The 24899-nt window shown below is 40.0% G+C and overlaps 1 protein-coding gene across 1 annotated transcript; it reads left to right on the top strand.

Annotated features, from left to right (window-relative positions):
* The first annotated feature begins 516 nt into the window (after positions 1-516).
* ttc39a (tetratricopeptide repeat domain 39A) lies at positions 517-24707 on the top strand. The gene is given in 22 exon segments (XM_080506708.1): positions 517-644; positions 2141-2191; positions 2301-2351; positions 2730-2783; positions 9449-9553; positions 14473-14506; positions 14508-14605; positions 16087-16127; positions 16349-16416; positions 16499-16563; positions 16680-16779; positions 17353-17418; positions 18319-18427; positions 18526-18593; positions 18687-18746; positions 19094-19255; positions 19709-19800; positions 20354-20474; positions 21127-21238; positions 21441-21555; positions 22178-22294; positions 22616-24707. Coding segments are annotated over 22 exon segments (1854 nt in total). The 5' UTR covers positions 517-594; the 3' UTR covers positions 22731-24707.
* The last annotated feature ends 192 nt before the right edge of the window (positions 24708-24899 follow it).

The raw sequence follows: 24899 nt of genomic DNA on the forward strand, positions 1-24899 counted from the left end.
ACAAAGAAAAAATACATTAAACTTTACATTTAAACATTAACGTGGCCCAATTGCGAGTCCAGCTCATTCGGTGAGGAATTAGTGTCTTCTACTGGAGCTGTTCAGTCATGTCAAATTATTTTATTAAAGCATCACTTCAAATGTAGTTTTTGTGTGCCCATGATGAACAAGTCCAACCATTTTATACGTTAAACAAAAAAAATCAGATATTCCATAAACGCTTAAATTAGTAGAAACAGTTTCTTCCAATTAGTATTTGCTGTACTTAAGACTTTTATTTGTCTGCGTCACCTTCCCTGTGATCTGGACGGCTTTAGGGCCGTGAAGGCCGCGTCTGCATTCCTGTGCATTTATTATAGCGGCGTCTTTTATTGTGGTGATGAGAGCCACACACCTTCCACACACCAGGAAGGAGGAAGACTCTTACCGCAGCGCAGCGCAGCGCCAGCAGCAGCCGCTCTCCCTGCACCGCAGCCCGGCTGAAGTCAGCGCGAGGCGCCGCTCTCCTCCTCTTCCTCCTCCGGTCATCCGTCCATCCATGCCCGTCGTGTGAAGCCTCCCGGTCCGGGATCATCATCCCCACCCCACCCCGGGATGAGTTTTCTCGGTTTGAAGCGGAGCTTCAGGAGAAGAAACAGCCGACAGTGAGTAGACGAGAGCCGCAGATCGTCTCTCTTGCGCTCCACAGGTTGGACTAATTGTCTCCGGGGGTCATGTGACTGCAGGGACACCGCAGTGTCGAGCTCAGCCTGTCCTGTCCTGTCCTGTCCTGGGCCCCCTGGACCGGCTCACGTCCCGGAACTATATGTTACACATAATAAATCTGTGTTAAAAAAAAAATAAATAATAAGTTTAGTGTTTGTGAAGGCTTTAGTGACTGTCTGCAGCCTGTTTGACAACATTACACCTCTGACGTGGTCTGTCAGGACGAGACGCTTCTATTTCACTTTATGTATATGTATATGTATATATATATATATATATATATATATATATGTACATGATGATGACTTGCTTACTTGTGCTTGGCCGTCAGAGACTTGAATCACAATAGAAAAAGCATTTAATTTTTTTTTACTTATTTAATTTGCCACCTGCCTTTTTTTAATCATTATATCGATTGATCTTATTTCTCTCCCTACCCCTTGTGTTTTTTGTTTTTTTGTTTTTTGCCTCTCTGGTGACAAAGCAATGCTGTAAAAGTACTGAAATTCTTCAACTTGACTTGTCCTCTATTGCAAGTGAAAGTACTGCTGTTTAAAAAAAAAAATCAATTTACAAACACAACTTCCCTTTTAATCACAGCTCAAAGTGTTTTGGTTACTTTTCAAGCACATTCGATCGCCTTGTGGATTAAAAGTCTTTCGGTTTAATATACCAGTATACAAATAGCTACAGATGCTTCTCACTTTAGTGGTGAATTAATGTGAAGAAATTGGTTGTAAAAATCAAAGTGAGTATGTTCAAACTGTGAATTGTTGATAAGATTTCATTTTGAAAAATCATACGATGCCAAAACTGAACAATAAATAAATAAACAATAACCAAATAATCAGGATCAGGATCCAACAGATTTGTCTGGTGACCTTTGGAAGCGAGTCACTATTGTTTTGGCTGTCGACACACTAATGAGTCAGTCCTAACTAATGTTTCATATGAGCTGCCACCACCTTAACTCTGACTTGCAGTAGTAATTATTGACAGTATATAGCTTGTTTTTCTATCTCAGAAGGATTCATGATGCTTCTGTGTTTTTACTGTGTATGTACTCGCTTTTTTTTTTTTTTTAGTTGAAACCAATGGAACACACCAGCTAATTTGTCTTTTTTTTTGTCTTTTGTTCACGTTGACATCCATTCCCCTTGCTGGCAGTTTCACATTATAATTAGAAAAGTCATCATCAGCTGCAAAGTAAAGGTAATAACCGCGTGTTGAAGCTTGTTTAGCGTGTTATTTTCCTTCAGTGCGAGGCCTCCTCATGAATCGCTTGCCTCAGTTTGATTGGAAACAATTTAGGCTTAACTCGTGTGGCGTTTTAAGGTCCCGGAGGTGACCGGCGTCACACATCTCATCTCCTTCTCTCGCCATCGTGAGAGACTTTCTCATGTGGGCCCGAAGCTGACCTCTGACCTCTTCACAGGGATGCTGGCCAAACAAGTGACACTCCTGAGAGTCCGGACTCCCCGAGCCGGTACGTTTGTATTGTGCGCTCCATTCTTTGTTTGTTTGTTTTGCTTCATAAAAGCCTGTCAGAGAATACTGCCACTGAGACTGAGGTTTTATTGTCGTCTGTATCTCAGGCTGTCGGTCATAAACAGCCCAGACCTGGATCCAATCATCACTGACTTCAAGTGAGTGTCTTCAAATTCAAAGTGGATTAATAAGACAATTAAAAAAACCTCTAAATTGATTTACCTGTTCACCTGTTTCATAAGCTTTGCACCAAGATACGGGTTCCACAAAGGTCGGATCTCAGAGGAGGTTTTTTGTTTTTTTTTCCACGAGTTGATAAAATCTTCTGACATCAACAAAGCTTTGTCAAAAAAAAAAAAAAAAATCAGAAGTGAGGGAGTGTCCACACATATCAGTGTTCCCGTTTCTATGGCTTTCCTGATCAAGTTGCTCCCACAATAGCCGGCCTTTCAGTGGGGTTTTTTTTTGTTTTTTTTTCATCCCTCCAGATTATCCTCTTTTCTCTGAACAGTCTCGATTCTGTCCCTCCGTTTCAGGTTACAGCTCCCAGGCGATGAAGATGCTCTGGGTTCAACAAATCCATCGAACGGGTAAGATGCAGGCAGTAAACAACAACGACGCCACACAGTCGGCATGTAATGTAATGTAATGTAATTTGTGCCATCGTGTAATTAATGTAAAATAATGTTACGTAATGTCATTTATTGTCGTGCAGCGTTACGAATAGTAATGTCATACAATGTAACTTCACCTCACAGATACACAAGTTGTACTATAATGGATATCAGCTCAGCGAGGTAACTTCAGGGTTCAACCCTGGGCTTTTAACAGTAGAGAGCTTTAATCAAAGTACATTTCCAGGGTAACTTATGCCGAATGCCTCACCTGCTCCTCAGAGCTCCGTTTTAAATTGTTAAAACGAGTTAAAGCGAGTTAGTTAGTCACAGTTAGTCACAAATATACGTTCTCCTAAAGTTCAGTTCAGTTCACAGCACAATTTCATGCATTTGTACAGATTATGACCTTCCCGTTTTACATGCTATCTAATGACTATTGACCACTTTAAATTAAAGATGATATCGTGACCTTAAACAAATATCTGAAAACGTTACTGCTACAAGAAACTACATAAATCCTCATAGTTTATTTCTTACTGCCTGTCTAGAATAGATTGTATACACTCTATTGTCCAGTATTATTTACAGTTCAGGATTTAATTAATCTGATTTGTTGTCCATAATTGGCTACTTCTTCTAGTCCTGGATGGTTACTTTTGTTTATCGGCTATATCATTGTTTTCTAAGAGGTGGAAAGAGTACTAAAATATTCAACTTCAGGAAAATTACAATTACTTTGGCAGAATTTTTCTCAAGTACAAATAAAATTACAGTGTAAGATTTCACTGAAGTAGCAGTAAAACCTACTGCGGCCTCTCTGGACAGACACATCTTACAACTGCATGATAAGGCTGTTGTCTTATGAATTTCTTACAATCTCTTTAATTTAGTATATTTTATTTTATAAATGTTTACTTTTTTACAGGTTTTTTTTTATTTTTACTCAATATTTAAAAAACAACAACATAAAAAGTAAAATTACAGAGTTGAATAAAAATGACTTTAAAAAGTACAAATACACAAAAAAACTACTCAATGACAGTAATGTGAGTAAATTTAATTTGTTACTTTCCACCTCTGTCTTTACTATATAATGTTTTATTTATCAACTAACCAAACAACCGTGACATTAGATCTTTGCACAGTTGATTGTGGTTTTTGTTTTCAATCAAGTGTATTCTCACGTGTGGTTGTTTAAAAAAAAAAAAAAAAAAAAAGTCACTTGTGTTTTACGCCACAGGTTTTAGATGCTTCAGGTCATAACTTTTTCCATAAGCATTCCTGGTGTTTCAAATCAGTTCTCACCCCTTAAACTCATGACCCAGTGGTGTGGTCTCCTCACATCCAGATGAAAGCATCTGTAAAACATGCTTCTACTCTCTCTGGTGAAATGGATTTGCCCTCATGTGTCTGTGGTTGATTGAGCTGCTTTGCTCCAGCGATTAATATGTCATATATGATGATGAACACGGTCACATGAGCATTATCTGTCTTGGTGTCAGCAGAGGTACAAAGTGTGTGTGTGTGTGTGTGTGTGTGTGTGTGTGTGTGTGTGTGTGTGTGTGTGTGTGTGTGTGTGTGTGTGTGTGTGTGTGTGTGTGTGTGTGTGTGTGTGTGTGTGTGTGTGTGTGTGTGTGTGTGTGTGTGTGTTTGCTTCGGAGCACAGCTACTTCACACTCAATGCTTCTCTCTGGAGGAAATGATATTCAATCTGATTATAAAGACTTTAATCATAAGATCCACTGAACTTGCAACAATTTGCAGCGTTGAGGAGAAAACACGGCTGCGTTTAAAAAAAAAAAAAAGTCGAGGAGAGGTTGTTTTTGTACAAATTTTCATTTGATACGTAAATATGTCACCATCATGAAACAGTCAGTAGATATTCCAAAATGCAGAAGAACAGTAGCAATGTATATTTTCTGTATCTTTTTTTTTTTTTTAATCAGAAGATTTGAGGGTTTTCGAGCTGTTGAAGTAATTTATCTACAATTTAATGAATAACTGCAAAATGATAGTGATCTAAGATTGACATCTGGATTTACTGTCATCTTCACATGTGTCCGACTGTTCCCCTTTCAGACATTTTTCCCCTTGTCGTGGTAGAAAAGGCCCAGACGTAGTTAACAATACCTAGTAAAACTTATCTGAACGGAAGCTTTACTGCAGCTTCACCTGGGAATACATGTGGCCAAATGCTGACTTGTATTTTTCCAGTCATGTGCCTCGGTACAAACTGTGAGAATGACCTATGAAGCACATCACATCTCTCATTACTACCAATATCGAGTTAAACTGCCCATATGAGATGCCAGTCACACCAGTCCTCTCTGATATCGCCTGATGGTGTTTTCCTCTTTCACACACACACACACACACACACACACACACACACACACACACACACACACACACACACACACACACACACACACACACACACACACACACACACACACACACACACACACACACACACACACACACATACATACATGTAACCGTATAACACTCTGCTGTATATAGTGATCTGACATTGGAGCTGGTGGCCCACATTACATCCATGGCTTCAGTTCAGTCTTGTTGAGTGTGCTGAAGTGCAGCATCCATGCCCTCCATTTCTGAGCTCTCTGCAGTGTTCGGACTCTTCCTCTGCAGCGCACCAGAGCGCCACCTCTCCCCGCAGCACGCCACCACCTTTTAGTCACATCTTTTAAACCTCAATGTTTTTATTTGGTTTACTCAGAAAATGTAGATTTCTGAAATTGATTGTCGCACATTTCTCGTGCTCCGTCTCATTTCCTGCCTCTTTTAACACTTTAATGAAGTATTTATTGAAGTAACAACCTCAGGCAGTGAGTTGGAGGTCATTTTAGCTCCGCCTGTGCTTTAGCGTGAGCCAATAGGAGCAGAGACTGCAATATGTATGATATACCATAAGGGGAATGATCGAGACACTGCTTTGTGTGTGTGTGTGTGTGTGTGTGTGTGTCAGTCAAGTAGACACTGCATTCTCTACTCGTGTGATAGTCATCCCAATCTTATTAAGAGCTGCTGTTGCTGCTGCATCCTCACCCTCCCTCCCTTCCTCTCTCACTAACTCACTCATTCATTCGCCTCGCTCTCTTGCTCTGGCTCTCTCTCTCTCTCTCTCTCTCTCTCTCTCTCTCTCTCTCTCTCTCTCTCTCTCTCTCTCTCTCTCTCTCAGTCACACTCTCTCTGGCTCTCTCTTTCACCAGACTGCCCTTTTGCTTCTCTTCTTGTTTCTGCTGCTACCGAGAGAGAGACACATCATTACACTGCACTACTGGGGAGGCCTCAGGCTTGCATCTTATCTCATCTGCCTCTTTTTTTTTTTTTTTTTTTTTTGTCTTGCCTTCTGACACACAAAAACATTTTGCCAGATGAAAATGTCAGAACAGGAAGAGACTCTGCCAAATGGGTAAGGCACTGGCTTCATGTTGGGATGACGTGTGGTTTGCCGCGAGACGCTTTTGTGCGTACGCTTCCTTTACTCTGCTGTCATCCTCGTGTGTTTCGAATGTGACACTCTAGGCATGTGGACAAACTCGCTCGTTCTGTAGTCGCCGGGTCGACGCCGTGAGCCGCTTGAACATTCTACAACGGCTGCACTGAAGGCGTTGAAAGCCCTTGCTGTGAACCACACTCGATAAACTGCTGCTTCGTCACTGTTGTGCTGGGTGGTTTCACATGAGCACTCGCAGGAGTGTGTTCAAGAGCGAGCGTTGTGTGCCAAGGCTGTGTGTGTGTGTGTGTGTGTGTGTGTGTGTGTGTGTGTGTGTGTGTGTGTGTGTGTGTGTGTGTGTGTGTGTGTGTGTGTGTGTGTGTGTGTGTGCATTTGTCTGATAGTGATCATCATTGTGCAAGTTACTCTCTGGAGAAATTAAGGCAGAATTTCTGACTTGCTGACTTGAAACTCAATTAAATGATCAGGAAAATGTGGGCTGTGCACATCCTGAGCCGAACAAACTCTCCCTGTCATGGAGGTTGTCAGGCCTTTTCTTTCATTCACACAATTGCCATTTATTCCTCCCATTTAAAAGACACAGCCTTGTATATTATGGGCATAATGAATGACAGCCTCCTTTTTTTTTGTTTTGTTTTTTTCTTTTCAGTATCCTCCAGCTTCACATTTTACAAGATGTAAACTTGAGAAAACTGTTTTCCTCTCAGCCCAGATGAGTTCATTTGGTTTCCAACTTCAAGGAAATGGAAAAAAAAATACTTTTTGTTTGTTACGCTCTACTAACCCTGCCAGCAGAGAAGTGCCTCTGATGACATTCCTCTTAAGATCGAAGCAAAGAATTTGAAAATCTAAAAACATTTCAGGGAAATCTGTTGTATTTTTCACGGTGGATGGATTTTTATGCTCGACGAAGCATCATGTTTTCATCACACAGGTCAAATTTTTGGTTAAAATTGGGCCGTCTTTTAAACGGCACCAAGTGATTTTACTCAAACATTGGCTTTTTAGTTTTGTAAATGAAAATATTTCAGGTTAAACGTAGTGTTTGGCTCAATTCAGTCAGCCGTAGCTCTGTTTTTACAAGTGGAGGTTCAGGGAAGGCGCCTGGACTGAATGCAATGGCTGAAGGTTTGTTTGATAGAAGGACTGAAAGTTAAACAGTGAGTCGCTGCAGTTTTGCTTCCACAGGGAGAAAACAGCTGTGGCACTAGAGAAAGCTCTGGTTAGACTGGTTTTGATTGAGTCTGTGTCCACTGTAGGCCGACATGTGACTCTTTCAGCATGATCACGTTCATAAACGTTTATACAATAACTTAAATAGTTTTTGCTCTTCCTCGCGCTCGACTTTATTATTGGTTGTAATCTATATTCTGATATTTCCAGACTCTCCATCAGATAAACTGGTTTATCATTTCATCTGATATTCTCATTTCACAAGCTAATACAAGTAAACAAACTGCAAATGTAATGTGACTTTTTTTTTTTAAATAGAAATTTAAAACCGCAACGATCAAATAGTTGTTAGTTTACGTGGCTTCAGTCGTCTCTGTCTTGTTTTTAAGGCGCTCGGCTTGCTGCTGATCATATGGTAACTCGACAGTCACCCGCATGTCATTAGGCGGAGCAGCACCAGTGTGTGTGCTGCTTTAAGCAGCACACACACTGGTCCTGGGGGTGGCGTGTATGGGACGAGTTTAAAGTCCCTGTGTGTTTCTAATGGACAGGAATGTGACGTCTATTAGTCACTGATCTCGCACACATTAGTCCTCGCTGTGTTTGCACACTTTCTGCTATTCCATTCTAGTCTTCTGTGGTTTAGCTAATGTCTGCAGCGAGCATCCTGTAGTTTGAGTATTGGAGGCGATTCTCACTGCCGGTGGTGTGACAGCTATTAAATACAAATGAAATGCTTTGCCCAGGGAATCAATACAGTGCATTGCAGAGTTCCAAGCACGTATAAATAAGGCTTGTTTTTTTTAATAATAGTGAAATGTGCCATGTTTGGATGAAGCTTTTAAAAAAAAAATTTTTAACGTAGAAATCTCATTAGAAATATTGTCTCTTAGTGTAACAAATGAGTTATAATGTAGTGAGAACAATTACCCCACTTAATGTCCTGGAACATTCTCGTAACCCTCCTGTCAGCCACTTACTGATCTGTTTCCTGCTCATTAAGTCAGCTCTTATCTATTTCTCATTGCTGAGGGCAGTTTGAAGGGAAAGAATTACGATTAAAATGAGAGTGATCACAGGCGGACGGGCCTCGTGATGGAGGGGATAGTATATGATTCTGTGTCACGACTTCAGCTCAGCGTGGCCTCCTTATACAACTCATCACGTCACGTGAGGCTCATGTGCACCGTTTAATGAATAGAGAGCAACAGTGTCATCAGTCATTCAGAGCATCTGTTCTTTCTGCATAAGGACAGATTCTGTTTCAAAAGGGATCCGAGAACCTGTTTTCTTTTATATTTAAATTTTTTTTTAATACAAAGATGTAGGCAGTTATGTGAGGGATGTAAATTATGCTAATTCACTTTGTAATTTGCAGTGCAACACAAATAGAAGCATTTCAAGAAATGACCTCAAAGTGTGAATGGGACCATCAATACAAATGCTTTTACCACATTTCAACACAATTTCAATCATACGTGTCTGTTTTGTGTGTGTGTGTGTGTGTGTGTGTGTGTGTGGCATTATCTTAAAAAGAACTAGAATAGCCTTGAAAAACAAATTGCCTATAATTTATCACTTATGTTATACTTGATGTAGTTTGAATTCTTTTTAAATGTTGATTGTGATCATCCTGGCCTCTGAAAAAAATACTGATGTGATCAAATGCTGAATTTTCTTTGAAGTACTGTAATTGTTTTTTTTCAATATTTAGAAGCTGAGATAAATAAAGCAAGCAATGATGAGAGACATAAATATATGGATGTTTTATTCACAATAAATCATAGGAAAACTGTACATGTTATTGACTTGCACCTGAACAGCTGTTTAATTTAATTTAGTTTAATTGCACTCAGCTATCGAAGCTGCCCTTCTTGATTATGAGCAGATGTTATTGTAAAACCTCTACCTTGGATAATGCTTCTTTTTTTTCTCCCCTGCTTATTATAACGAAGCTTCGTCGTTTGTTTTGGTCGTGCAGGTGCTCACAGTCCAGCCTGTCGCTGTCTCTGGAGGACTGCATGGCCGCCCTGGATATGTTCCACAGAAATGACTTTGAGGGGGCGCTGGCCCGCCTCCGATCCAAGTAAGAGCAGTACCTGCATCACTCGCTCACACAGCTGCCGTCCTCGCCTGGCCTCGTGCTTTCATTAAACAATATGTTGAATCGAAGCCTTTTGGAGAGTTCTGGCTTCCTCAGACGTTATGGAGAGAGAAACTGCTTGATGTGCAAGTCACAGGACAAGTAGTTTCTTTTGTTGCAGGGAGATGGAATCACATCCTGGATCTCACACACACACACACACTCACACACACACACACACACTGTGATCCACTAGCTTAATCATTCGCGAGAGGCACGTCGTCACCATGGAAGGTTTTAGAAGAACTGATATACTGATTATAGAGAAACACAAAGTTCTGGCATCCTATTAATGTCGCTCATGAATTCATTAACATCTACATTGATCCTTTCGCTTTAATTTTGAATCGTGACTATCCCAACAGCCCAACAAAAAAGAAAACAAACAAACTGTATCTCACACTGTCTCAATTCAGTTGTTCTATTTATTGTCCTATCTCTCATGTCAAGTTATCCATCATAGATTTGAACAAGTAATGAGTCAATCTTGAGGCTGTAAAGAGCGCAAACATTTGTGTTTAAATAGGAATAAATCAACTTCGAGCAAATAGAAGTAAATAAACAAACCTCTTGGTTTCCAATTTTATTTTAAGAATCTCCCAAATATGTGTAAGTTTCCAGTTTGTCACACACACTCGAGGAGGACACATGAGAGCAAGCTGATATTATACATCAGGCGACTGTAAGTTTAGATACACAAAGTCGCTCTCCAGATTTACACTCCCGCCTCGAGCTTTGTAGACCAACACACAGGGTCGTCAAGTTTCTTCTTTGTCCCACTACTTATTATCTGCCCTATTATCAGTGCCTTTATCACACCGATGCTATTCTTCCCCCCCCCTCTGTCTCTTATGTCTTGGGCAGTGGACCCTTCCTTTGGCCCAGTTTGGTCTGTTCAGAGCTGGATTTACAGTACAACACATCAACAGCTCCCTCTCAACTGCTAATCTGTTTGCCTGGTGGGATTTCTTCAATATTTCACCAGTCAGATGCAACTTTAAAGATGTTCGGTGGAATGTCGGGGCCATAAAACATAATATGCTTCAATGTTTGAGTGAGACGTTTTCACATATTTCACACAGGAGGGAAACTCCAGCTGCTGCCAGCTGAGGCTTGACAGTCCGTCAGCTATGTCAGAGTCCTGATCTGTCATGTTGGATTCTTCTTTGCTGTCTGGAGCCGTTTTGAACGATGACTGAGCTTGAATCAAGATAATGTGAAGGCTGCGTGATGATGTAACAGTTAGTGCTCCTGTGTCACAGCCTAAATATCCCTGGTTCAAGTCTGGGCATGAGTGACCTTCCTTAGTTGCCCTTTGCATTTTCTCCCTGAGTGGTTGTTCTCTGGGTCGTCAGCTTTCCTGACACAGGTTAATTGGTGACTCTGAATCTCCTGGGTGTGTGTGTGTGTGTGTGGGTGTGTGTGCACGCTCACTGTGTTTGCTCTGTGCTGGACAAGGTGACCTGTCCAGGGTGTCGCTGGCCTTTATCTGGAGACGGGCTTTCAGCACTCCCCAAGTGTGAGAAAGTCGTCGCAAAGATGGTCGGATTGAAATGAAATGGTGACAAACAGCATGAACTGAATAGAGCCTTTTCTATTTTCACAAAACAGATCTGCAGGTAGACAAGATTGAGTGACGTCGTGTTTTTATTTGTTTTGAATGTGTTGGGTTTGAGAGATCCTCCTGGAGACGAATCCTTTGCACATCTTTTCTCAGTTTGTTTTGTTTGTTTCCCTCAGATGCAGGTTGTTTTGAAAGAAGTGGGTTTAACTTACTCAGAAGGGAAGTTGATTGATTATTGCCACGAGCTTCCCACAGTTCATAGTGTTCTAAACACTTTTATTGAAGTTATAAGACAACAAATTCTTGAAGTTTTTTTTCTGGGGGAAAAAAAAACAACCTTAAAAACTGTGCAACTCTCCTGTACAACAATTGTACTTTAATATAATTCTACAGATTGCAGATCAAGAGGCTGAAGTGACAGTGACAGTAGACGAGGTAGTTCTCGTATCACAAACAACATTTTAAGAAGTATCACCTGCCACAAACAGCTCAAAGGCGACGAGTGAGCATTTTACATGATGTGACTATTAGTTGAAGCTGATTGATAGTTTTTGATCTAAATAGTCAGTATTGGAATCTTTATGTTAAGTTGCTGAGTGTGTCACAGGAAAAGACACAAAGAGTGTCCTGTGAGGGAAGAAGCTGCACACAAGTGTGAAGGGTACTCCTCGTGAGGGCTCACGCAACAGAAAGATGTCACAGGAAGTGACGATCACAAAGCAGCTGCAAAAAAACAAAAACAAATACAAAACAAAAACACAGCGTGCAAAGAACAGAGCAGCAAGAATGCTTTGTGAATTTGAGTCATTCAAACAGCTTCTGAAAAAGGCATCCGTCATATTAAGTGAATAATTTAGTGCTTCTTGGTATTTGGTGCAGTTCATGGTTGGTATTTTATGTCTCGTGAATACTTTCTTTTCTTTTGTGATTCTCTTGTATCTTAAGACCCAGCTACTGAATCAGCTGAGGGTACATTTAGCGTCCGGCATCAATTCAATGCTCCACATTTCTCTTCTCTATAGGACCTAAGTCAGCTATTCCCTCTCACAGGGCTCATCCAACTTGTCCTTGTAGACATGGCAAGTTTTTAACACTGGATTATCCTTGTGCTCCAACTCGGATTCTTCAGATCAAGAATCAACCTGATGTGCAAAGAACAACATGTTTCCATATCAATCAAAAAACATTTGAAATGATGGGTCAACTATATGAGTTATTTTTAGAGGGGACAATTTCAATAAGCCAGTGTCGGTGCTGTAAAAATCTGCGCGAGCAGTCAGGTGTCAACATGTTCTGAAGACGTCGCTATCACCTTTCCAACTCAGGTGGTGTGACGTAACTCCTCTTGCTGTTGGGTTCAGACATCCGAGACAAGAAGCTGCAGAGTCATTTGCTACGTGACAAAGTGCTTTCGATTTTTTCTTTTTTTTTCTTCCTTGATCAGCCCTCAAATCCCAGAGCTAACCAACAGCGGGGCTTGGCTGTATTTGCCACTTCTCTGTTCAAACATGCAGTGAAGCCACGCTCGGCCTCAAACAGAGCACTCTGACTGTGGTCCTGCCCCATTCCTTGCAGAAACGGGCATGCCAGTGTTCACACGTAATTATCATGTGAGCTGGCGTCCTCTGCTTTTGCCTTCCAGAAGATTTTGCGATGACAAATAATATATTATTCCTCATTTCAACCCCTGATAATCTGGCGCGTACAACTCTTGACACAGTTTCACTGTGTAATTACAATCTGAACCAGAGAAAGCCGCTGCTCTTTTGACAGCTCAGAATGAAGCGACGCTCTCATCATGACAGCACTTCCTGGTTGTTACGCGCGCGCATGTGTGTGTGTGCACGTGTACAAGAACTGTGTACAAGGTGTGTCTGCAGTCTGCACACATGATTTTTTTTTTTCCACCCCCCCAGAAATAACAAAGAAACTCCTCCCTTGGGTCAAGAACATTGTGGTGAAGAAATGTGGCAGACTGACATGAGCGTTAGAGGAGCGACAGCCTTTGTGTCTCTCCGGTCTAATGTCCTGAAGACTGAACAGTGAAAAATAGGTGAAATAGTTTAAATCGCAGCCTCTTTCGGCACGGCGAAACACTTGTGAATTTACCTCACGGTGTCTTTGAAGTTTTTTCTGCTCAAGTTGGGATTATTGTCGCCACAAAAATGTTAGAAATTGGCACGGCGGACAAACCTCTGGTTGGATGTTCCTCCGCCTTCTCTGGCTCCACTTTGTTACCTGGTTGTTACTGAATGAACAGTTGAGGCTTTGTAAACAATCTCACTTCTGCTTTACTTAAGGACTTATCAATTTCTACAGTCATAAAGTTGTCATATCAAAGATGAGAGGGGAATGATATAGCTATTGTATTCCCCAATGGGAATACAGTATTTATATATGTATTGAGAAACAACATTGAAGAGCAACTTTGGGGGGATTGAAAAATGCTGTGCTGGTCTTTCCTATGGTTTCCTCTCAGATATGAATGGATGTAAGACTTCAATCTCTGTTTGCTGAAAACTTTTAAATGTGCGCAGGACTTTTTTTGTCTGTCTCGTGTGGCAACAACATTAAGACATTCAAAGTTTGGTGGCCTGTTTATGTTTGGTTTACATGAGCAGGAAATCTCCTTTAAGCAGATTAATTGGACATGACTGTGCAAAAAAAGCTGTTTTAACATCAGAGTATCACATCAGAGGCTCGTCACACGAGTCAAACTGTGGTCGACATGCAGTCCAACGACATTCTTCTCTACACACCTCCACAACACCATTGTACTCTGATTCTCCATGTGCACTTTTGTGTGTACATATGGGTTCTAGGTACAACGTGGAGGTAAATACAGAATACAGAAATATCTTTCAACCATGAACGGTGACTGTGGTAGGGTAACTAATCGAAGATATTTTCTTTGTTGTAGTTTTTTCTATATCTCATTTATGCTGAGTAAGTAACTGCAGAGATAATCCTTTAAAACTGGTACCACAAGTTTCCATTTTTAAAACGAGTTCAACTAGTATGGTTACTCCAAAAAAAGAAATGTGCGGAACTCACATCTAAACCTTATCAGATAAAAAACCCATAGAACTTCTCTTGTGAGGTAGAGGGTGTGTGACGCGGCATACCAACAAGTACAGATGTAAATCCACATTGTTTGCTTTCATTTTTTGTTGTAAGGCGGTAGTTTGAGTCTTCCTGTTCTTCAGGGGTACCTTGTCTGTTGATTAATTTAGGTCCATCCTTGTTTCCAAACAACATATTTTAATCTAAATGTGCCTGAGCTGTGGAACTCAAACAGAACATTTTGTTTTGTCTACTTTCTTCTTTTTCTCCGCCACCATTTTAGAAATGCAGGCCATGATGACCTTTGAACCCGAACACATCGTGGCTGCAGGGAACACCATGAAGGAGGCACAGGCCATCTGCCAGCGGTGAGACTTCATGACCGATGACGGAGCATCTTTAGTTCCTTTCAAGTCGAGTCGGCAGCAGAAGTTGATTTTTATCTCTTGAAGTTATGAAGACACAACGAATTGTACACACACAGAATCGTCAGGCTTGTAAATTTGGTATTTCAGAAGAGAAAAAGGTATGATAGTGGGGCTATTGTGCACTTTCACCTGTTCAATTCATTTTCAAGGTCTAAAAGTATCTTAAAATGTAATTTGAATATATTTATTTGAAAGAAGACAGAAGGAGTCTGGTTAATGTTATTGGAGTTTTGTGGTTTTCCCAAGTAATAACTTAATGGAGATAGATATTTATTCATTTAAATCATAATTAAATTATGGCAACAAACATGGGGTGATTTTTTTATAAATTTTTCTGAAGTGATGATAATCGCCATCCAGCCGTGTCCAATGAGCAGGATGTCTACTGTCCATCACAGGGCAAGCCCTCAAGAGAGAGACGATAATGCTAAACACGCCTTAAGCAAAATATGAATATTATAAAAAGCTGACAGAAAAGTGAGATATTAGAGACTTTTCAGATTTTGGGGCAAGTTAAGAAAAAATAATAAGACCTAAAGGAGTGAACTGGCTCATAAAGAGTTGGTCGTTCTTGTACATACAGAGGAATATGACTATTTAGGGTTTTCCAAAGCAGTGATAAAATATATAGATAGATTTTTAAACTCAAGGGGAGCAACTTGAAAGCAGCAATGATGTGTGATGTGGTTGATTCTTCCCATGTGTGTTAAAAGCCTGGGATATTATGACATTGTGTAGGGAGGTTAAAGAACTTTAAAAAAAAAAAAAAAAAACCCACACAGGCTCAGGGAGAACATGCAAAACCTCTAGCCCACAGGTAAACTTAATTTGAGTCGAGAATTATTGACCACTACATATCATACATGTGCAGCTCATATCAATATAGTGTGATACTTGTGATGGAGTTATTTAAAAAATAATAATATTCCTAGTATAAGGGGTTACAATAACTAAATGCGTATTTTAAATGGAAACAGATACTCTGCTCTCCTGCAGATCTCGATATTCAGATGTGACACGTCATGAGCACTGTTATGACATCCTGTTGAAACTATAGAGCGTACTGACACTATCCCAGCAGTTCCCAGGAATGAGGCAGAGTTGGTCCCACCTGGATGACTAAAATGCTTTTAACAACACGAGTACTTAAAGCAACTACAAATTAATTTTACACTTTACATTCCATGTTAAAATTGCAGTTAAAGCAAATTTAAAAAAATGAAGAAAAAAAAATATTAGTAAGAATGGGAAATTGAATGCACAGTTGGCACATTTTCTCACAGCAACTTCATCCTGCAGCAAGATATTCGTCCTGTTTTACTGGAATGACGCCGAGTCAGTGACCAGAAATGCTCTGCAGTAAGAAACCAGTGAATGTTTTCGGCTGCTGATGGTTTGGTGTCCTCTCTCTTTTCCACCAGGCACCGCAAAAAGTCAAGCTTCACCAAAACCTTCACGGAAGGTCAGTGACATCACTTTACTGTGATGAATTAAACCCTCATTGTGTGTGTGTTTTTTTTTAAATATACATATATCAATATATATTTCTGTGGTTTTTATGTGTGAATTTCTAAGAGTTAGTGAATGTGAGACTGCATGGAGTAGATTTATGAAGCGCGTGCTGCAGCCTGGTGGTTTCAGCTCTCAGGCTGTCTGAAGATTAATGTAGAATTTTCACCTCAGACGAACTTCACGCTGAGGTGTGCTATGCCGAATGCCTCCTGCAGAGGGCAGCACTCACCTTCCTTCAGGTCAGAGCAAACGGCAAGTCAGGATATCTGGGGTTGTTCCAGGACTTCATCACACTTGATACTTGATCTCATGTTTCCTCAGGATGAAAACATGATCAGTTTCATCAAAGGAGGAATCAAAGTAAGGAACAGCTATCAAACGTACAAGTAAGAATCTTTTCGATGTCTTTTTGACATTTCTGACTGTTTTTGACATTTTTTCACACTTTTAATATGTTTCTACTTCTCGTTTTCTATTTTTTGTTGTTGTTGTACCCTTTCAGAGAGCTTCACACTGTCCTCCAGTCCGCTGGGTACAGTCACGGTGACAATCATGGTCATTTTGAAGGTGGTGTTAAATTGGGAGTGGGAGCTTTCAATCTCGTAAGTAAGAAGTCTGCGTGTAACTTTCTGTATAATGCTCACAATCGTAACAATTATTTATATAGAAGGTATTAAAACCAATGCTTCAAAGCAGTACACAACAAACATAAAACCCAGTTAATATAAAAATGTCATGAAAACTGTGAACAAGTTTCATCCAGGGAACCTTTGTAATTGCTCAATTCATTAATAAGTTAAATATTTTGGGGTATCAGGCCATGCAGAGCTATCAACTGAATGTTAATCTAAATAATACAAATATTCTACCTCTTTATATATTTATAAAGAGGCACATGCATGGACGGGACTTTGAATATTTTGTGTTGTTGTTAGTTGTTTTTTTTCACCAATGAGAATAAAGACTCATTCTGATTCTTCTCTTACATGAAGCTCAGTTTTTGTATCTTCATTGAGTTTAGTTGTCGTATTCAACGCTGTATTTGGTTTTGGACCGAGTCAATTTATTCCCCTTCTCTTCACACTATGTTTGTTGTAGAATCAGATGGTCTTTTTGTACAAATAATTGTTGTTCAATTTGCCTTTTAAATTCCATCGTTTGTCATTTTTCTACAGATGATTTCCATGTTGCCCACCAGAACCCTGAAGTTACTGGAGTTTGTTGGTTTCTCTGGGAATAAGGTGCGTCATCTCAGACCGAGGGCCACTTCGTGAGGGAAGTTTAGGCACAGGGACGTATTCCTTTGCACTATGTGTAGCGCTCCCTCATCCAGTACAACTTAGAGAACTGTGTGAATAACTAATCATCTGTAAGACTACAGAACAACTTGCTATGACAAAGTATTATTGCCGTGACAAATTCATCTTCTCGTGGATTCAGAAAACCTGTGTGCGTATTTCTACATATCTTTTGCATAGTAATAATCAGATTTTAATATCTGCTCAGATCGCCTGAAGGTAATCTGATAAACATGCAGACGCATGTCTGTCCTCCAGCACACCCTGACTGAACACAGAACAATGATGCAAACATCTGCAGTGTCGTCTCTGTCTGATGGTTTTCCTGGGTGTTGATCAACGAATCCACGAGCATAAATTGAATTTGGATTCTATATTTTAGTCTGTGCTTGTTTGGTGCTTCCAGGCACATGGGTGGAGATAAATCTGATTGTGCATAACCCATAAAAATATGACGGTCCTTATCACTGAGCAATTGTGTTTTTATCTATGGGCATGTTTTAGTGACAGGCTACGGTCAAGGGGGAGGCAGGGTGAGCAGAGGTAGGCATAAATATCATAATATCTTAGCCGACTTTCCTTTTTGTCTGTGTTTTTGTATCTCTGAGCTTGTCTGGGAGATTGCTTTGTTCCATGGCCTAATTTTGTAGTGTGTGTGTGTGTGTGTGTGTGTGTGTGTGTGTGTGTGTGTGTGTGTGTGTGTGTGTGTGTGTGTGTGTGTGTGTGTGTGTGTGTGTGTGTGTGTGTGTGTGTGTGTGTGTGTGTGTGTGTGTGTGTGTGTGTGTGTGTGTGTGTGTGTGTGTGTGTGTGTGTGTGTGTGTGTGTGTGTATTCATTCATGCAGGAGTTTGGTCTCCAGCAGCTTCAGGAGGGCTCTTCAGAAAGCACATTTAGGTCCTTCTTATGTAACATGCTACTGCTCTGTTATCACACATTCATGAGCTTCATTCTAGGTAAGCAGCGGAAAATACTCGCGCAAATACGCAGCTGTAAACATCCGGAAAGATAGATGAAAATCCGAGGTGGTTTTTCTCTTGACTGTGTTTCACAGGAACTGGAGAAGGAGATGTTGTCGATGCAGAGAAGCTGCTTCAACCTTACCTGAAAAAATATCCAAAGGTTTGCCAAACGGAGACTCTATATTTACTTCTTGATTTATTTATTTTGTAATTCAAAGTGCCCAAACACACTGCTTCGTATATCTTTTCCCAGGGATCAATCTTCTTGTTTTTTGCTGGTCGAATAGAAGAGATTAAAGGCAACTTGGATGCAGTGAGTAACTTTCTCATGGTCCACCCTTTTATCCAACATATGTTTCTTATGTTATATACAGTATTTATCTTATGACTAAAATACAGTCAGGCATGTCAGTTCCAGTTACATTTCGAAAATAACTAACTGACCTTCCTTGTGTCTTCTTTTTTTTTTATTTTGTAAAGAGTTGTAACAGGCAGATGTGAACCAATTTAGCCTTTCCTGCTCATATTTATTTATATTAATTTACGCTTTTCTCTGACAGGTGACATACCTGGCCGCTGTTCATTACACACCCGTCTTCTAACTGAGTAAATATGAGAAGTTGAGAGTCCCTGTGTGTTCTGCGCGTGTGTTTCTGTCAGGCTATCGAGCGTTTTGAGGAGTGTTGTGAGGCTCAGCAGCAGTGGAAGCAGTTCCATCACATGTGCTACTGGGAACTGATGTGGTGCTTCACGTACAAGAGGCACTGGAAGATGGCCTACTTCTACGCCGACCTTCTCAGCAAGGAGAACTCCTGGTCCAAGGTGGGATTCGAATGTGTGCCGCCTGTGTGGCAAATGCAAATCGGAAAATGATTGCAGTCCTGATAAAACAGTCCCAAAAAAATGTAATCATTAAGTTCTAATAATTAAGTATAATATAAGTTTTCAAAATAGGTAGGAGTACAGTAATCCCCTGTGGTCCTCTTGAATCTAAATTTGTGTCGAGATCTCAGACTCATCTATATAAGTGACTTCATGAATTAGGAAGCCTTTGCTAAAAAGTAACACTATTATTATTTCTACTGAAAGATGTATTTCATTAATTGCACTCATTTAAATAGTTTATTTTTTATTTTTTGCATCTTAGTGAAATCGTAAAACGAAGTTGCTGCCGTGTTTGTCCCAGTAGTGTGCTTTTTTTCTGTTTCTGTCCTCGTCTCATTTATAAAAAGAAAGAGGAGAATGCAATAGTAACCACATTTTCCCCTTCCTCAGGCGACTTATGCGTATATGAAAGCAGCCTACCTCAGCATGCTGACTAAGGACGACTGCCTAACCTTCGGAGAGACTGAAGTAACTCTTTTCAGGTACAAAACAAGATGCTGCTCAAATTACTCATCACTCTGAAACAGAGATGATTATGTAACTGTGACAGTTATATAATGACGTCGTAATGACATCTTCAGGGGAGGACTGTCCTTGGTCAAAGAGATCAACCTTACATGAGGAGTTCTTATATCATTTTCAGCCAAAGGACAATATTGTCATTTTGGGTTTTTTTGTTTACATTTATTTCTATTTGTGGCTTCAAGTTACACAAATGTTTAGTCACGATGCAATGGGGACAGCATTATATGCTCATCCTAGAAATACATCAAACTTCCATGCTGTTTTATCAGTGAACACCTCCATACAGGAAGAACCGACACATTTTGCTCAGAACAGCGTCCAGGTCCAGGTTAGGACCTGGCATGTTCTGTCTGTGAGGCAATAGTACTGCAATAGTACTATAACCTCAAGCTAATTGTCTTTACAAATGTGACACTTTTTTTTTAATGTAAAGACAACAAACTGGTATCATAGGATTTTGCTTCTGGACTTTCTGTACCTTGTTCATGTTTGCTCTGCATTATATTTCAGGCAGGTCCCAGGTCTGAAGCAGAAAATAGCGGGAAAGTCATTGCCGACTGAGAAGTTTGCGATCAGGAAAGCTCGCCGCTACTTGCCAGAAAACATCATTCCTCTTCCTGCTCCTCCACTGGTCAGTTGTGAACTGGGCTGCTGCATTTCAAAAGCTCTAGTTGTTTGTCCCCTCATGCTCTGTGACCTCGAGCCAAGAGATTTCCACTCATCAGCCAGAAGCAACGCCGTTCACAAGTTTGGCTACTGACTGTAACACATTCAAAGCAGGAACACTGAGCTCAAGGAACTGAGGCGCACCTTTTTGACTATTTGCTGTGTTGGTCATAATTGTCTTATTGCGAGCAAAAGCTGAAAGACTTGACATTAACAACATCGTGTCAAACAACGAGGTTGTGATTTAGGTCGATGATAACGTGCAAAGACCTCATGAGTCCTCCTGAATCCGATTAAAATGTCTGACTTTGCTCCTTGAGGCTGCAGCACCTCTGAAAGGATAAAGCCAGCGTGGATTTAAAAACTGCCTGTTTTTCAGTTGTTAATGATGCAGGCCTTTGTGCTGTACATATTGCAGGCTGCGGCAGATCTATTTTGATTGGATTTACCAACCAGTCTGATGAAGTTTTATGAATCCAGAACAAATGTATTGAGACATACCTGTGTTAGAGCTGTTAATGGCCCAGGCTTTGCCACATAAAATAATCTTAGATTGAGTTTCATCAGTTAAAAAGTTCTGGTTATATGATGTGCGTGAATTTTGTGTGTTTGCCTAGGAGATGATGTACATCTGGAACGGCTATACAGTCATTGGAAAACACCAAGACCTGACTGAAGGCATGCTGAAAACACTGGATGAAGCGCAGGCCAAACTTGAGAGCATGCCAAGTATGACGAACAATTAACTACTTTCACAAACAAGACATTGGTTGGAATATAAAGTTTATTTCCTCTTAAATTGAATTGTGCTATGTATGTTCAATATTAACTCCTCATTTGAATATAGTGTATCATAAAGCAATAGAGCTTTGAAACAGTTTGTTAGCGTTCCATCTCGCGTCATCTGTGTGTTTCTGTGTGTTTCTAACAGGAACAGAGTTCTCCATAGACGATCAGTGTTTGCTGAGTCTCTTGAAGGGTCTGTGTCTCAAACACCTGGGACACCGAGAGGAAGCTGAACACTACTTCACCCTGGTTCTCTGCAAGTAAGCCTCCCCCAATAGCACACACAGCCATGTACAGTACACTGCAGACATAATAGAGTAAAACAGACATTTCATTATTCAGGGATGTTAAGCGAGCAGACCTTGGGCCAAGACTGACCTACATAGGAGGACATTCTACACTGTACTGGAAAAATAATCACAAATATTGGGATTATGTTAGTTACATTGATTGATATTTACATGACGGTTACAAAGAATATCATAACAGCAATTTATCAATGGGAACTAATTGCTATTCCTAATTTGCCCACTGTGGGTCGCACTCTTTTCAGTAGGCAACAAGACACTTTGTTGCAAGAGTGAATTTGATGCTGCAGTGAAAGCAACTTAAATTCATAAATAAGTCAAATTGGATATTAGCGTGAAATGCAATCTGTGAAGATGCCTTTGGTAAAACACTGAAATTTGAAGGAATTCTGCAGTTTGAAATGTTCAGTCTGCTATATTAAGTCTGCGACTACTTTCTTTTCCTTTAAAAAAAAAAAATAGGAAAAGAAAAAAAAATTGTTCTTTTATAAACGGTGTGCCTGTACGCTTTTGCAAAAGATATATTTGTTCACAATGAATGACCTGTCCCACCATGTTTTCCAATGGCCTGCAGTGAGACCCAGATCAAGTATGACCACTACCTGGTTCCCAATGCCCTCCTCGAGCATGGCCTGCTGTGTCTGGAGCAGGGCAGAAGAGATGAAGCTATCAAACTGTTAGAAACAGCAAAGTAAGTCTCCTGAACGGTTAAAAAAAACAAACTTCAAGTTGGTCTGTACTCATTTTACATTGACACTTCCAATTGAAATAATATAGATAGTTCATTGTGTACATACTGCAAATCTTTAACTTCAAGCCATCACTGTTTAGAATTGTATTCCCAATGATATATTACTTAATTTATTCATCTTTGTAGTTTTAGATCATTTTAATGCAAATATTAAAAGTATAATGATTGTTTTTCTTAATCTCATTGTGCATTGTTTCTATTGTTTTATTTTAGGTTTTTGCTCCAATATGGTTATAAATGAATTGTCTTCCTTTGTTCCAGGCAAAATTATAAAAACTACTCAATGGAGTCACGGACACACTTCCGTATTCAGGCTGCTCTGCACAAGGCCAAGGGCACCGGGGAGAATGGCGTTCACGTACCCTCCAGCCCATAACAGACAGAGGAGGGCACACTTGGACAGAGACAGCTTTCTGCAGTCCCACAATGCAAAACCTAGAGCAGACATGCCCCGCCTGTCTGGCTGGGTGTCTTTTTTTTATTTATTTTTTTTAGTTCAGTTCAAGTATTGGGGAAGAGGGAGGCTTTTTGTGTCTCGAGTGTGCCAACCTTGTCGGCTTCTGCATCTTCCTGTGGCCTTGACTGGTCGAAGCAGATTTGCTCTGCCTCTTCCAGAGATATGTTAGAAAAAAAACCAAAAAACTTCACTTGTATGTGTGGTTTAAATTAGAGACTAATAGAAAAATGTGCCTATATTTATGAAATGTTGCTTTTAGCAGGCTTATTTGTCTTGTACTTTGCCCACTGATAAAGGGGTGCACGAGAGTAGAAAATAAGGTCAGCTTTGTGTCCTCTCCATACTTCAGATTATCTACACTGTACGTCTGAATAAAAATGAGCCAGGTCCCGTGACACAGGGGAGTCGTACGCGATGAAGCTGGACTACCAAACATCCCTCATCAAAATAACTGACACTAAATCCTCTCATTTACCTTGTTGGTTCAAAACCTTCCCATTTTTTGTGTAATTGACATCAGAAGGTATTGCTTTTCTTTTCGTTTCTTGTCCTCACACATACAAACAATAATTTGTGTTGCTCCTCTTTTCACTGAAAAGAAACCACAAACAGGCCCATGTAACATCTCCTTTCACCAAAGTGCTCATTTACAGGCTGTATGTATTGCAAGGATGAATTGTGAGAACAAGATGAGGAATGGGGTACAATGATGCAATCACACAACATTACAAATAATTTGCATTTGTCACTAAGGTGTTGACATACTCAATTAATACAAACGTGAACAAAGTAGATAATAATGCTGGATTGTGGAGTTCCCTTTTGTCAGAACATAATCATTGATTTTGTGGGGTTTTTAGAGTGAGTGAGCATTTTATTGTGCATTTTACTCTTTTTCGCCTTTCCATAAAATGTATTGAAACAATCAAAAATACGTTAATGTTGGTGAAATATTCTTATCCCGTGTCCTTCTGAAGAATGATCACATCTGAAATTCTGATGTGTGAACATTTACATTAAAAGGCTTTTGCACACAGCTTTGTAAAAAAACTCGCCAGCCAAGCAAACTCTCCAGAATACTCAGAAAAAGAAAGACTGTAAAACTTGCAATGAGAGTTGTTCTTTACATTTATATACCTCGCACCTTTTACAGAAATTGTCCCGTTTTAAGAGGACAGACGAATGTGTCTTTTAGAAAGGCAGACTCCCTTCTTTTTTCCTACTGGTGTGTGGGACAGACTCCAGCAGCACTTGAGCCTAAACAAACAGGCCATTCACAATGACCAGTGAGAGGATGCGTGCTTGTTTGCCTGCTGCATGTTTAGTAGGTGAAGGAGCTCTGACCCATCACAACCACTACAATCTCCCTGTTTCAAAAACATCCTCCTCTGCTCATGTATCCGCGCTGTCGTTAAAAAAAACAACATCTATAGAATATATATATATTGTATTTTATGTCCTTTCTCAATGACATAGGGACAACTTATGATAAGATCAATGTTTAAGTAATTGGAAAGGCTGTGTACCTGCAACAGGGAATTCAGCACCTACAAACTCAGATGGTGTCTCATGTTTGAATTAGGAGCACTACTGATTTATTCATGATTAGAGGTAGCTTTGAGAATCAAGATGATGAGTACGAGCCAGTTAATTTCTTTTTTTTTATTATCTTTCTTTTATACGGTGGAGGAAATAACAGTCTTATTATTATTATTATTATTCTAACAGCAATTGCTTTCCTGAAAATTCCAGTTACAAAAACAATTTACTTTCTAATAAATAGTCAAGCTAATATTTATTTTTTAGCCTCTCGGTTTAACATGTGTACCGAGAAAATATTCTAACCAAATTCAGTGGCATTTGCAATGTTTACAATCTGTGTCTGATCTTGGGCATGGCTACCACTGAGCAGAATTACATTCTTGTACATACTGAATGTTTCTGTTGTAATTTAAGATGAAATAATGAAAAGCAACTAAACATTCCATTTTTGTGTTGTCTGATTTGTGTGTTGACTTGCCATGACACAACTTATCCATCCATCCATTTTCGATAACTGTTCAGGGGCGTGGAGCAATGCAGAGCAAA

Source organism: Blennius ocellaris (genome assembly GCF_963422515.1).
Source record: "Blennius ocellaris genome assembly, chromosome: 12".
NCBI lineage: Eukaryota > Metazoa > Chordata > Actinopteri > Blenniiformes > Blenniidae > Blennius > Blennius ocellaris.